The sequence below is a fragment of the Branchiostoma lanceolatum genome, chromosome 12 (genome assembly GCF_035083965.1).
Source record: "Branchiostoma lanceolatum isolate klBraLanc5 chromosome 12, klBraLanc5.hap2, whole genome shotgun sequence".
NCBI classification, from domain to species: domain Eukaryota; kingdom Metazoa; phylum Chordata; class Leptocardii; order Amphioxiformes; family Branchiostomatidae; genus Branchiostoma; species Branchiostoma lanceolatum.
Genome location: NC_089733.1, coordinates 16,303,902 through 16,316,483, shown reverse-complemented (window position 1 = coordinate 16,316,483; position 12,582 = coordinate 16,303,902). Strand labels below are relative to the sequence as shown.

The following is a 12,582-nucleotide window of genomic DNA, read 5'->3' as shown; positions in this document are numbered from 1 at the left end:
TCACATTTTTAAAGTTGCAATTCTACAAGAACCAAAGCTTTATAAAGAAAGTTACTATGTGCTCTTGAGGCTTGTGTGCTAAGTGGTGTATACTGGGTGATTACATTGTAATACAGTCATACGACAACTTGCTGACCTGTACACTCTCCGTTGGTCACTTCAATATCATCCAGCGAGATGTCTCCAGTATGGCTGGTACCAACAGTACCCTCCACGATCAGCTATTAAGACAGAAAGTGTATCAATGTCATGAGAACGTTCATTCAAAACTCCTCATAAAGATAAAATAAAACTCCTGGGCTGGACAGAGAACAAAGCATTTTCAGAGTTGTCTGTACCAATATTGAGCCACACAAGGATAAAAAATTACAAAAAAAACACACACTTATTCTAGCTTCATTGTTATCTATCTATTTATTCATTTATTCAAACCACAAACTTAAAAGCTTGTGCCTCCCTGAATTTTGCTTCTTTGCTTGCTTCTAACGTTATTTATATTAGTCAAACCTAACAGGACAGCCTGAGCTTGTGCTAATAAGAGACCTAAGTTACATTCTATATAGAATATCATTCTACATGTATACTGTTTTTGCATGACATTGTAGAAGTACAAGTCAGAATAGCCATGAATTTTCTGAACGTACCGTGTAGGTCTGGTCACTCCTGAGTGTGATAAAGGCCTGCTGCCACTGGTCACCCTGGTCACCGCTTAGCGACCACATCTCATCCAGCTGTGTTGATGATTTCTGCATCCAGACCTGTGGGAAAAAGAGTTTTGGGAAGTTTATTGTAAGTTGTTTCTGCCTTAGGCGTAATACACAAGAATACATAAATATGATAGCTGTATTAATAGAATGGAATTCTGATAGCATTCACAGCTAATGCTTACTAGGTACCAATTGGAAAAGGGGCCCGCTGGGTAGTTGACGGGCTTTTTTTTCACTTATGGATGTAACTCCTACGTGGGCCCGTGGGACACCTTGCGGCTGCTGGGCTATTTTGGGGCCCGGCCGGGACCTCGAATCATTTTAACTTGGACTTAAAATCAATGCAACACCCGGTAACTAATAGAGAACATGAGCTAATTGGGCAAATACTGGAACCTCTCCCTCCAGTACCTGGCAGTCCAGCGGGACAAATTTGTGGCTTCGGGGTCCAGTCAAAGCTACACCCCCTACAGGCACTGGCGCAGGCACTGGCGCAATCGGGACCTAAGCATAAGGCACTAAAACTATACATAAAAGACAATAACCTTCAGAGTTCCGATGCCGTTTCCAAACATGTGGTACCAGAAGCGCAGACATCTGGCAGGGGGGCCGGTTTGGAAGGCTTCTGAGAGGAGCCAGGCCTTGTCACCTTGTTGTCTTGGCGCAGACGCCTCAAGGTACATGTAATATCCTGGAAGAAATCAAAGGTAACAACTTGATTTTATAGCTACTTTCCTGGGCTTATTTTTAGCATTGAATTTCATGTATGATTGCTTGACACTCATTACCTAGTCTGGTCATTTTGCACTACTCAAATTGTATAAGACCCTGTTCATACTAAGTCACATTAATCCTACTCAGTCACCTAAGCAGGATTAATGTGGCCTAGTCTGAACGCTCCAAGTCACATATTGAAACCCCTTGATCCACATTGAAACCACATATAGCCACCTCATGGAGATAGTTTCAATGTGGATATGGCAAATCAAACCCCTGTTGTGCAGGTATGCGACTCAGGCAATTTGGCCCTGAACTGGTTTGCAAGGCTTAGAATGAACGGGGTTTAAGTTGTTGTGTTTCTTGGTTGTAGAGATGTAGAGTTGTAGAGATGTCTAGATCAAGACAGGAAGATGGCTTTCTCTTAACTAGTTTTATCTATAGGATTACTTACCATTCCCACTGGTGTGATCAGCTGATGGTCCAGTGTTGGAGGAGGCTGTGACTCCTCGCTGCCTCACCCAGTCAAAGTTGTCCTGGGCACGTGTGTTGTACCAAGCACAGGTGTTCGCCTCAAAATCACATGCACCTGTGGAAATATCAAGAAATCCTTTCAGTAAGTCAGCAAAAGCACTCATGGAATAGGTTTACACAAGTGTAGGTATGACTTATCTTTAGTAAGTTTCTGGCAACAGCAATCACAAACTTCTTTAATAGCTTCTTTGATTCTAAAATATGTTTGGAAAGATCATGTAGCCAAACTCACCTATTCTCATCTTTATTAGCACTATAAAAACAAAATAAGGAGCCAAATGCACTTAAATATACAAATTTGATGCAGTAAGCTCTACAAAAAGTGCTTTGTTTTTGCTTTTGGCTACTCCAACACGTAGATAAGACACTGATACCTGCAGGGCCACAGAAGCCATCGCTCAACAGGACGTCATCAATGGCGATATCACCACGGTAACTCTGGCCTCGCACACCTTCAAACACAATCTGTGAAGAGGAGAAACCCCTGAGCATGAAACATCACGAGAGCGTTGACGAATACATACAGGTGAATTCAGAGTTGGGAAAATTAATGGTTTTCATTGGTCAAAAATTACCCATGCAATGGCAGCTTTTCTAGTGCTGAATTGATGCAGGGTTTACAGGGTTCACATACATGCAATATACATTAGCAACAGATACATATTTGATCCACACTTGAAATTTTGGGGATTTTGTGGCAAGGGTCTGGGCGGCAGCCATTCGGCGCCTTTGACTTCAATACGACCTAGATGACTAGATCACTGGTCTTTGGTTTATTGCTTACACCTTCATCTGTCTGTAAGACCCCGTTCATGAAAGGCATCGTGAATCTGGATCGTGGGAACGAAAGATAAGTATATATCAAGAAATGCACACAAATTATGCCCTTGGCAAATTGTTTTGTGTGTTTTATTGTCTTTTATATCACACGTTTCAATCTCGCATACTGCTCGGCCTGGCCTTGCTTGGAAAATATAACCATAGCATTACTAAAGCATTTTACTGATCATCAATCAGTTTCTCACTCCATATAATTCAAATAAATGTTTTAGGTGAAATAAGGACCCCCAAAACGTCCATTTAACCCCAACTCCAGTTGGAAGTAGAGTAGAATTTATCTAATGATAGTCATATTCTTTTTGTATCCGTGAACTGTATTTGTTATATTGTTTTGTTGTGACCTGTACTTAGCCAAGTGTGGCAGAAATGTGCAATAAAGGTCTTCATTAAAAGAAAACTGATTCCACTGACCTGGTAAGGAAAGGCGTGCGCCAGGTTAGCTCTGCCGACATGCCAGAAGTCACCCTGATTGTCCCTCAGCGTCCACTGTGGACTCAGACCGAAACTTGTTTTTGTGTAGACAGTCAACTCGCCAATGTCCGTCCCAAACATGTGGTACCAGAACTGCAGGCACTTCCCTTGCGAGGCAGGATAAGCCGGTGATGTAAGCTTTGCCGAGTCCCCGGGCTGTCTTGGACTGGAGGTCTCGATGTAGACATACTTCCCTACAGACAAAAGTACAAGTATCAGCACTGAGAGGTAGAAAAGCCAAGGACAAGAGGGCAGGAAACTTCTAAATAAAAACAAAACTGAAAATTTTGAGGCAGGATAGGCCAGTATTGTTAGACTTGCTGAGTCCCCGGGCTGTCTTTGATCGGAAGTCTCTATGCAGACATATTTCCTTATAGGAAATAGTACAAGCCTTAGTACAGAGAAATGTTTGCTATGCGTGGATGACAAGCTAAGGAGACAAAATCAGAGAACTTCTAGATAAAGATATGTTGTAAAGCTTTCATGGTGGATATCTTTTTTCCGTTTTCAAGGTGACCTTGCCACCCTGAATTCATGACACCGCAAATACGTCTCCTTTGTATGAGTGAATAGAATACATGACGCAAAAAGATGATAATGGAGGTGATATATGTCTTACCAACACTAGTAGAGTAGGTGTGGTCGTTGGAAGGTCCTGAGTTTGCTGTAGAGCTGGCCCCACTCTGCTGTGTCCAGTCAAAGTCATCCGTGATGTCCTGGGTGTAGCCACACAGATCACTCTGCTCAAAGTCACAAGCATCTGTGGACAAACAAAAGGATGTTTAAGATGTCTTCTAAGACTGTCTAAGACTGTGTTTCCTTTTGCTCCCGTGGGGAAAAATCCAGTTCAGAGCCCAGTTCCATTTTGCAGCATTGTGTTGGAGCTCAAGTTTCTTTTTTTCATTTAATTATTTTACCAGGGAGAAATCACACTCAGGCCTGCAGCCTGTTTTACAGGTGTCCCAGGACACATACGACACCCGTAAACTATATGTAGAACATACACATATTGCATGTACATACAAGGTGAAAATAGAAATTTCAATAACGATAGAACTAACATATCTTACATGTACTACTGTAACAGTCCATTCTTAAAATCTGTTATTGTGGTGACTTTTCCTTGATCAGCAGAGACTTATTCCATAGTGTTGGCCCCTGGTACTGTAAACTGCCCTCAAAATACTGCATGTGTGCTTGCAGCATGGTGTGTGAGGGTCCCAGTCTGAAAGTTCAACTGTTCATAAAAACTTTAACAACACAAATGACCGTAATTGGGAACACAAGTTACCTGGTGGTGGGCACTCTCCGTCTCTTACTGCGATGTCATCCAGGGCAATGTCGCCTTCATAGCTGGAGCCGCGCAACCCTTCAAACACCAGCTGGACAAAGTCACAGATAAATGGCATTGAAACTTGTGTAAAAGTTACATTCAAATGCCTTGGCATTTGGTAAAATCAACCTGACAGGGGCCGATGTTGTCAATAACATTGAGACAAACTGTTTGTCTAGGTACAGAAATGTCCCAACTTCTTGGTTGATGGAAGGGCTACAAGAGAAGGGGGTCAACCAAGCAGAGAGAGGAAGAGCACACAGCTGAAAATGGGAGCTCTTGATATTAACAGACTGAAAATGTTATTGGACATGTTTGAGGTGGGAGGACCTAGGTGGTCACCAGAGTCACTATTCCTTTGACATTTAAGGAAGAAGAAGAACAATGTAGCTGACTTTTTGAAGAAACACATTTTGCTTACTGAGTATGTGCTGGGCTCGGTGACTCTGACTTGTGCGTATCTCCACTCGTTGCCATGGGTTCCCTGGAGCGTCCACAGGAGCAGATCACCTCCGGTCCCGCGCAGTTTGAGATTCAGAGTGTTGACGTGTGCTCCGTACATGTGGTACCAGAACAGCACACACTTCCCACTGGAGGTGGGGGTGATCGGGGCACTGATGATCTGAGCAGCATCGCCCATGTTACCAGAGCTGGTCTCAATGAACACATAGTGACCTGGAGACAGAAAGACATTAAATGGATCATACTGTAAAGAATGTGGATTGTTAATCTGTTGTACCAGAACAGCACGCACTTTCCACTAGAGGTGGGGGTGATGGGGGCACTGATGATCTGAGCTGCGTCGCCCATGTTTCCAGAACTGGTCTCAATGAACACATAATGACCTGTAGACAGAGAGACAACGAATATCAATGACATTTATTTATTTATTTATCAAACTTCACAGAATGAAATCTGAGAGGTGTTGGCAACAGGATCGATGCATCCTTTACAAGGCCAACACCTCCAGAAAACAAAAGACATGTTGCAAAGACTGCAGATCCTCAACCTGCTAGCACAATTAAGTAGCCGTTTGGCACCCCATTCTCTATTGGTTACAGAGTTAGGCAGCAGGAAGAAGGTTAATTTCTGTATCTGTTTCTGTATCTGTGTAGCTGGTATAACCACCCTTTGTTTTAACACTCCAGCTTTGCAGGCACGCAGCGTTATATCAATCTGAACAACCAAACCTTTGCACATCTAACTGCAAGCATTGTTTAGAGCATTCTTGTGAGGGGGCCCTACCATGCTTGGTTGTCTGGGAGTCCCGCTGCACGATAGTTGTAGGAAATCTTAGTTTTGAAACCAATCCAAGTGGACAGTGAGCTGAAGAACTAACTGGTGTATCTAAGAAAGCCTGACCTTGGCTGTTCTGAAGATGTGATCAAACTCAGGTCCAGTGTTACTGGTTGCTGTGCAATAGCAATAGCACTAACTTTGTTAATGATTAATGGCAGTGTACAGTAAGCCATAGTATCAACTGGAGCTTCTAAGAAATGTCTAACCTTGGCTGTTCTGAAGAGTGTGATCAAACTCAGGTCCAGTGTTGCTCGTTGCTGTGCTGCCCTGTTGCCAGCTCCAGTTGAAGTCATCTGTAGCAGACTGGGTCCAGGTACACAGGTCTGTCTCAAAGTTACAGTCAAAACTGCTTGGCGCTGCAGTTTAAGAAAAAGCACAATAATACATAATAATAATAACTTTATTGCAAGTTCATGCCCGAAGGCTAATTGCAGACAAACAAGTACATGGAGATACATGGAAATCAAAATAGTTGTCTAGTCTACTGTGAATTCAAAGTTCTATGTTAACTATGGTTGACTATGGTTGGGTTTGACTTCTTTTTTGAAGGCAGTGGAGAATAAAGAGATCCACATTTTGTATCATAAGTGGATTGGTTGATTTAAAATAAAAACATAAACAAAAAGTTTGTGGGATATAGGAGATTCTTTTTACACAACCACACCTGCTGACGTTTGGGTGTCTGTCAGACACCTTCTTCAGAGCTTCTGACTGGAGTACTGCTTCTCACCGCTATAAGTAGCCGATGTAGGTGGCGCTTTTGCGGTGAGCAGGTGAGATTACCTGGTTGTGTAAAAAGAATCTCCTATATCCTATATTCTACCAACCTGATGAAATTATTTTCGGAAGAAAAAAAAAGTTTGTGATCTCACCTTGTGATGGTCCTGGTGTGGTGGTAGGAGCAGGGGTTGGGACCGCACCACATGACACCTCCTGATAGTTCAGGTCGTCCACAGCGATGTCTCCCGTGTAGCCGTTGCCCTTCTCCCCGATGACGGTGATCTGGAACTCTGTGTTGCTGCTAAGGCTGATGTTGGCGAACTGCCAGACGTTACCCACCTGTCCCTGGATGTCCCATACTGGCTGGAAGGCACCCTGGGTGTACTTCTGCACATAGAGTGCTCCAACGTCTACAAGTGTTTATACAATTAAGATTAAGTTAAGTTGGAGTAAAAAAAAAGACATGTTTCTTACAACCACAAGCCACCTGGAATGGCACTGAGCACAATTCAAACACAAGTAAACACACCTGTCCTTGGTGCTGAACACCATCCACACACAAGAAAACACACCTGTCCTTGGTGCTGAACACCATCCACAGACAAGAAAACACACCTGTCCTTTGTGCTGAACACCATCCACACACAAGAAAACACACCTGTCCTTGGTGCTGAACACCATCCACACACAGGAAAACGCTCCTGTCCTTGGTGATGACCACCATTCACACAGTCACAAATATAACTATCCTTGGTGCTGAACACCATCCACACATGTAAACAAACCTGTCCCTGGTGGTGAACACCATCAACACACACACACACACACACACACACACACACACACACACACACACACACACACACACACACACCTGTCCCTGAACACCATCAACACACAAACATACCTGTCCCTGGTGCTGAACACCATCCAAACACAAGCAGAAACACACCCATCCCTGGCACTAAACACCATCCACACAGAGGAAAACTTGTCTATCTCAAGCATCTACATCTTTCCCTTCTTGTTGATAAAAAGAATTCTCCCAATCATATCATACCAAGGTCACAGAATAAGAACCTTATAGAGTTGGAAACTTGTTAAAGTGGAAGAGACTTGACGGATGTACAATAGAGAATACTGGATTCTAAACTATGTGCATGCTCAAACTTGTTAAGAGCATGAAACATGGTAATGATGATATGATAATTAAAAGTACATTGCCCTTACTTGTTCCATACATATGGTACCAGAGGGAGAAGCAGGAGTCAGTTGCAGCTGGGAAGTGCTCACTCCACAGGATGGCCCGGTCTCCCTGCACCAGCGACGTGTCACTCACCTCAGTAAACATATAGAAGCCTGCAAACAAAAGTCATTATAACATTTTAAAAATCTTGTTGACATAAAATGAGAAGTAACCTGCATTAACATTAATCTGCTGGGTTACATAAATTTACCACTTTGAAAAACAGTAAACATGTAGAAACTTGCAGCAAAAATTAACATTAACATTAATCTGCTGGGTAACATAAATTTACCACTTTGAAAAACAGTAAACATGTAGAAACCTGCAGAAAAATGCCATTGTTATCCCTCGATTTTTTTCATTTTGTTGGTATTAAAGCTTATAAGCAAGCAGGTTGTAATGAATACAACAATTTAGTAATTTGGAGCAAGCCTGTTACCTTGCATATCTTGACATTCTCTAACATCCTAACATTCATCGATGTATAAACTAGAAGCCAGAAACCTAATTCTAAAGACACAAGTATAACTGACTGAAGCAAACCCTCCAACTTTGGACTTTGGTTACCACTGTGAACAATTTATCATAATGTCAAACTCTGCTATTGGTAAACTAAAAGCAATAATATGCATGCCCCACTATTACGTTGCTAAATGTAGAAGGCAAACTGGAGTCAGCAACGATTTTTACCCATCTTAACCTTTTCCACGTGCTAGAAAAAAAGGCAGATTACAGATTAAGCCCTTTCGTCATTGTTTATAGAAGAAGAGACAGGTCACAGCACCGGCACTTACCCTGATCTGTGTTAGTGGTGTGGTCCACAGCCGGGCCGGTAACGGAGCTCGGTGTGCCACCCTGGTTACGCAGCCAGTCAAACTGGTCTGTGATTGGTCCAGCATTCGACCAACTGCAGAGCCCCTGCTCAAAATTGCAGAATCCTGTCAAAGAGAAAAAAGTCAATGACCACTGTTAAAGAAGATGTCAAAGATCCAGTATCATAAAGACAAGACTTAGTTTTTTTTCAGCAGCCTAAGTCTGGACTATTGTAGCCCATTGTATCAAGTCTTGTAAGTTTATAAGCTCCGGGAATAAAGAAAAAATATCAGCCTAAGTTGTTATAGTAAAGCATGATTAGATTGTATGGTTGTTGAAATAGGCAACATTTTTTGCTCGAGATCCTCTAGAGAGAACGGGTTTGCTGCATAAGATACTTGAAGCCTAGCTAAATATTTTGTTAGCTGTTTTTTCATGTTTCTGTCATCATTGAAGACCACAGCTTACTTTTTCAAACAGTTCAGGAAAATCCGAAAATAATTTCATCAGGTTGGTAGAACAAAGGATATTTGGAGTTTCTTATTACACAACCAGGTAATCTCACCTGCTGACGTTTCGGTGTCTGTCAGACACGAGGGGGGATACAAGCTCAGCCATATTTGGGATTACGTTCTCGCCGCAAAGCGCCACCTACATCGGCTACTTATAGCGATGAGAAGCAGTACTCCAGTCAGAAGCTCTGAAGAAGGTGTCTGACAGACACCGAAACGTCAGCAGGTGAGATTACCTGGTTGTGTAATAAGAAAGTCCAAATATCCTAAGTTCAGGTACAGATTCAGGTCCAGACCTGTACCTTAACCTTTGTACCTGTACCTGATGTTACCTTTAGGTCCAAATGCCTAACTCACAGATATTGCGCCAGTATGTGAGTTTATTCAAAATCAGTCTGAGGTTTTTTCAAGGCTCACCAGGTGGAGGACATGAGCCGTCCCTGAGTTGAAGGTCGTCTATGGCGATGTCTCCACGGAAACTCTGGCCTCGCACGCCCTCAAACACAACCTGAAATCACATCACGCACAACAACATTGTATATTGTGTATTGTTCAGTTAACAGTCCTTTCTACATGTAATAGTCTTCAGCTAGTTGGGTAGCTCTGGCTGTAGGTCTTTATAAAGCCAAACAAATAAATCAAATCAAATTAACGAGTACTGCAAACTTTATAAAGTAATTCTGCATCTTATTCTGCATACAATAGTTACTAAATGTACATTTTTCTTATCATCTACTTTTGTATTTTGTATGTTGCCAGGGAGTATATCAAGGAATAAAACAAAGCTGAAATTGTCCTTTTAATCTTGAAATGGTCATTAGGAACACAATGCGAAAAGCAAACTTTACAAATCCAGGTATTGAAGAATAAACAAACAGCTTAAATTGTCCACCTGGAAGACGTCATTGGGGCTGGAAACGGTGACATAGCCTAACCGCCAAACATCATCGTTGTCTCCGCTCTTGGTCCACAGGAGAGTGTTGCTGGAACCTGTTTTCAGGTAGACGTTGAGAGTTCCAATGTTGGCACCGTACATGTGGTACCAGAACTGGAAACAGGAGGCTGGGGTGGCCAGATACATGGGCGTCTGCAGACGGGCTTTGTCGTTTGGCTGGCGGGGAGCGGACGTTTCGATGTATGCGTAGTAACCTGCAGGGTAGAGATAAAGTGCCTTGTTGGAAAACTGGTCGGGAATATTCTTGATTTTCAATTACAATATTGCTGTATTATCACTAGAATGTTTTGTTTGCCACTAGTTTATCCTGGCCCAAGCAACACAAATTTAGGCAGTGACAAGAAATAGAAATCTAAAAAGTAAGAAGATTTCAACAGGAACCCAGATTACATATCATGAGTTTGCCCTAAACACAATACATCTATGTGTCTATTAACTGAAAACTTTGTGATATTGATAAATAAGTGTAATTCTAAATGAAAATGGAGCTTTGTTATCAGAGTGTTAAGATGTGCTGGTAATTTTCACCTGATTGTGTGCCTGTGGTGTGGTTGACTGTTGGACCTAGCAACTAGTAGTAATACTGCAGCAGAACCTTTTTATATCTCGTGTTCTGGACATGCTGTGGTCATGATTTTTGAGTGTTAGACAGCTTTTGGTCTAAATTTCATTTTATGAAAATGGAGCTACATTATCAGAGTAATTTTCACCTGATGGTGTGCCTGTGGTGTGGTCGACTGTCGGACCTGTGCCAGTTGTTGCTGTGCCGTTCCGGCCTCGACTCCAGTCAAAGTCGTCGTCAGAAGCCTGGACCGCTCCGCAGAAGTCTGTCTCAAAGTCACAGTCGCCTGAACAGAGCACAACATGGATGTTAATTGACTTATGATACAAAATCACTGCACAAACAAGTTCTTGTATGGAGAACCAAGGTTGAGAGATTCACTATCTGTATCTATATAGCCAGTATGACCACCCTTCAGCATAACCAGGGCTGTCCCCGGCAACGAAATCCACTCAAAAGATTGACTGAAAGAGTACCAAGGCATAAGATTTCAATCAAATTCTTTGCAATGGACCACGCTTTCCCTTCAAGCTTCAAGGTGTTTACACAAATGTACAAAAGAAAAGTATATATGGCCTCCGTCGGTCAGTATTGACCATGGTAAAATCCTAATTCACAGCAGCCCTACAGCATTGACTATGGAAACAGTCCTATACGAGAATGGCAGTCTCTGGCACATAAATCACAGTATCATGATCCGCTTTTCTTCTGCGCTGTGCATCAGTCTAGCTTCTCCTTATTTCAGCTGTCTGGACAGTGTGCATCTCCATCTGGAACGGTCACTTGCAAGGTCCTCCCAGTGCTCCGTATCAATATCTAGAGCCAACATGTAACTTGTAAGTGTCTAAGACAAAACAAAAGTGTCATACTACTAATTTGGTTACTTACTTAGTGCAGGACAGGGCCCTGTTCCATACACTACGTCATCCAAGGCGATATCTCCACGGTAACTTGTACCAACCACACCCTCAATCTGGATCTGAAACATTCAAATTCAAGAATTGTAAGAACCACAAGTTTTGACAATTAGATTTTATTCTCACTTAACACATATAGCATTACTTCAACTTACTATCGTGGCAGGGTTTCTCAATGAAGACAAACATATCAATTTTGTTGCCAATCAAAACTTGTTCTTGGGAAAACCATTCAGAAACCTGACTAAACACAAATGTAAAAGTTTGCTAATTTCCAAACACAGTACCTGCTTCTGGGCAGCTCATAGATGATAAAAATCACATCATATCAAATTGGAAAAAATGTCTACTTTTGATAATATGTACCTATTAATGCAATCAGGAAACTGAGAGATTGATAGGAACAATAAAAACCTAAATAAGCTGGCACTTGCTCCTTGACACTTGCTTAACATACATTGTCAGTCTAAGGCAGTTTTCTGCAAGAACTATGCACATTTGTTGTACCTTAAAGTCAGCTGAAGCCTTGATGGACCTGACCCCTAGGACCCATCGGTTGTCCTGTGCTCCGTCCTTACTCCACACCAGTGTCTGCTGCCCGGTGCTGGGCACAAAGGTGTAGATGTTGAGCTGGGCGATGTGGACCCCCCACATGTGGTACCAGAAGGAGAGGCAGTTCCCCATAGGGTTGGTAGGGGGCAGGATGGAGGACTCTAACATGGCTGTGTCGCCAGGAGAGCGAGGGCTGGAGCTTTCGATGTAGATGTAGTGACCTGTGCAGAAGATAGTATGAATTAATATGGTAGCTACAGAGCACTTGGTCAGAAAAAATATCTCTTGACCATTACACCTTGATAGAAAATGTTCATACAAATGCCAAAAATTTCCCTCTTAACAATAGAAACATGTGAAACAATTAAAAAATCTAAATCTATCAACACTTTCCTTTAGTGTCA

General features: G+C 42.3%; 1 protein-coding gene across 1 annotated transcript in view; it reads right to left on the bottom strand.

Annotated features, from left to right (window-relative positions):
- LOC136445799 (MAM and LDL-receptor class A domain-containing protein 1-like) overlaps positions 1-12,582 on the bottom strand; it is a 67,762-nt gene that overhangs the window by 10,714 nt on the left and 44,466 nt on the right. Inside the window, exons 70-88 of the mRNA XM_066443939.1 lie at positions 12,134-12,399; positions 11,598-11,688; positions 10,858-10,995; positions 10,085-10,341; positions 9,610-9,700; positions 8,662-8,805; positions 7,852-7,980; positions 6,774-7,031; positions 6,108-6,257; positions 5,310-5,447; positions 5,024-5,277; positions 4,561-4,651; positions 3,889-4,029; positions 3,210-3,463; positions 2,333-2,423; positions 1,879-2,013; positions 1,253-1,398; positions 645-758; positions 137-221 (exon numbers count right to left, since the gene is read on the bottom strand). Coding sequence (XP_066300036.1) covers positions 137-221; positions 645-758; positions 1,253-1,398; positions 1,879-2,013; positions 2,333-2,423; positions 3,210-3,463; positions 3,889-4,029; positions 4,561-4,651; positions 5,024-5,277; positions 5,310-5,447; positions 6,108-6,257; positions 6,774-7,031; positions 7,852-7,980; positions 8,662-8,805; positions 9,610-9,700; positions 10,085-10,341; positions 10,858-10,995; positions 11,598-11,688; positions 12,134-12,399 — 2,973 coding nt within the window. The remainder of the gene's footprint in view (positions 1-136; positions 222-644; positions 759-1,252; positions 1,399-1,878; positions 2,014-2,332; positions 2,424-3,209; positions 3,464-3,888; positions 4,030-4,560; positions 4,652-5,023; positions 5,278-5,309; positions 5,448-6,107; positions 6,258-6,773; positions 7,032-7,851; positions 7,981-8,661; positions 8,806-9,609; positions 9,701-10,084; positions 10,342-10,857; positions 10,996-11,597; positions 11,689-12,133; positions 12,400-12,582) is intronic.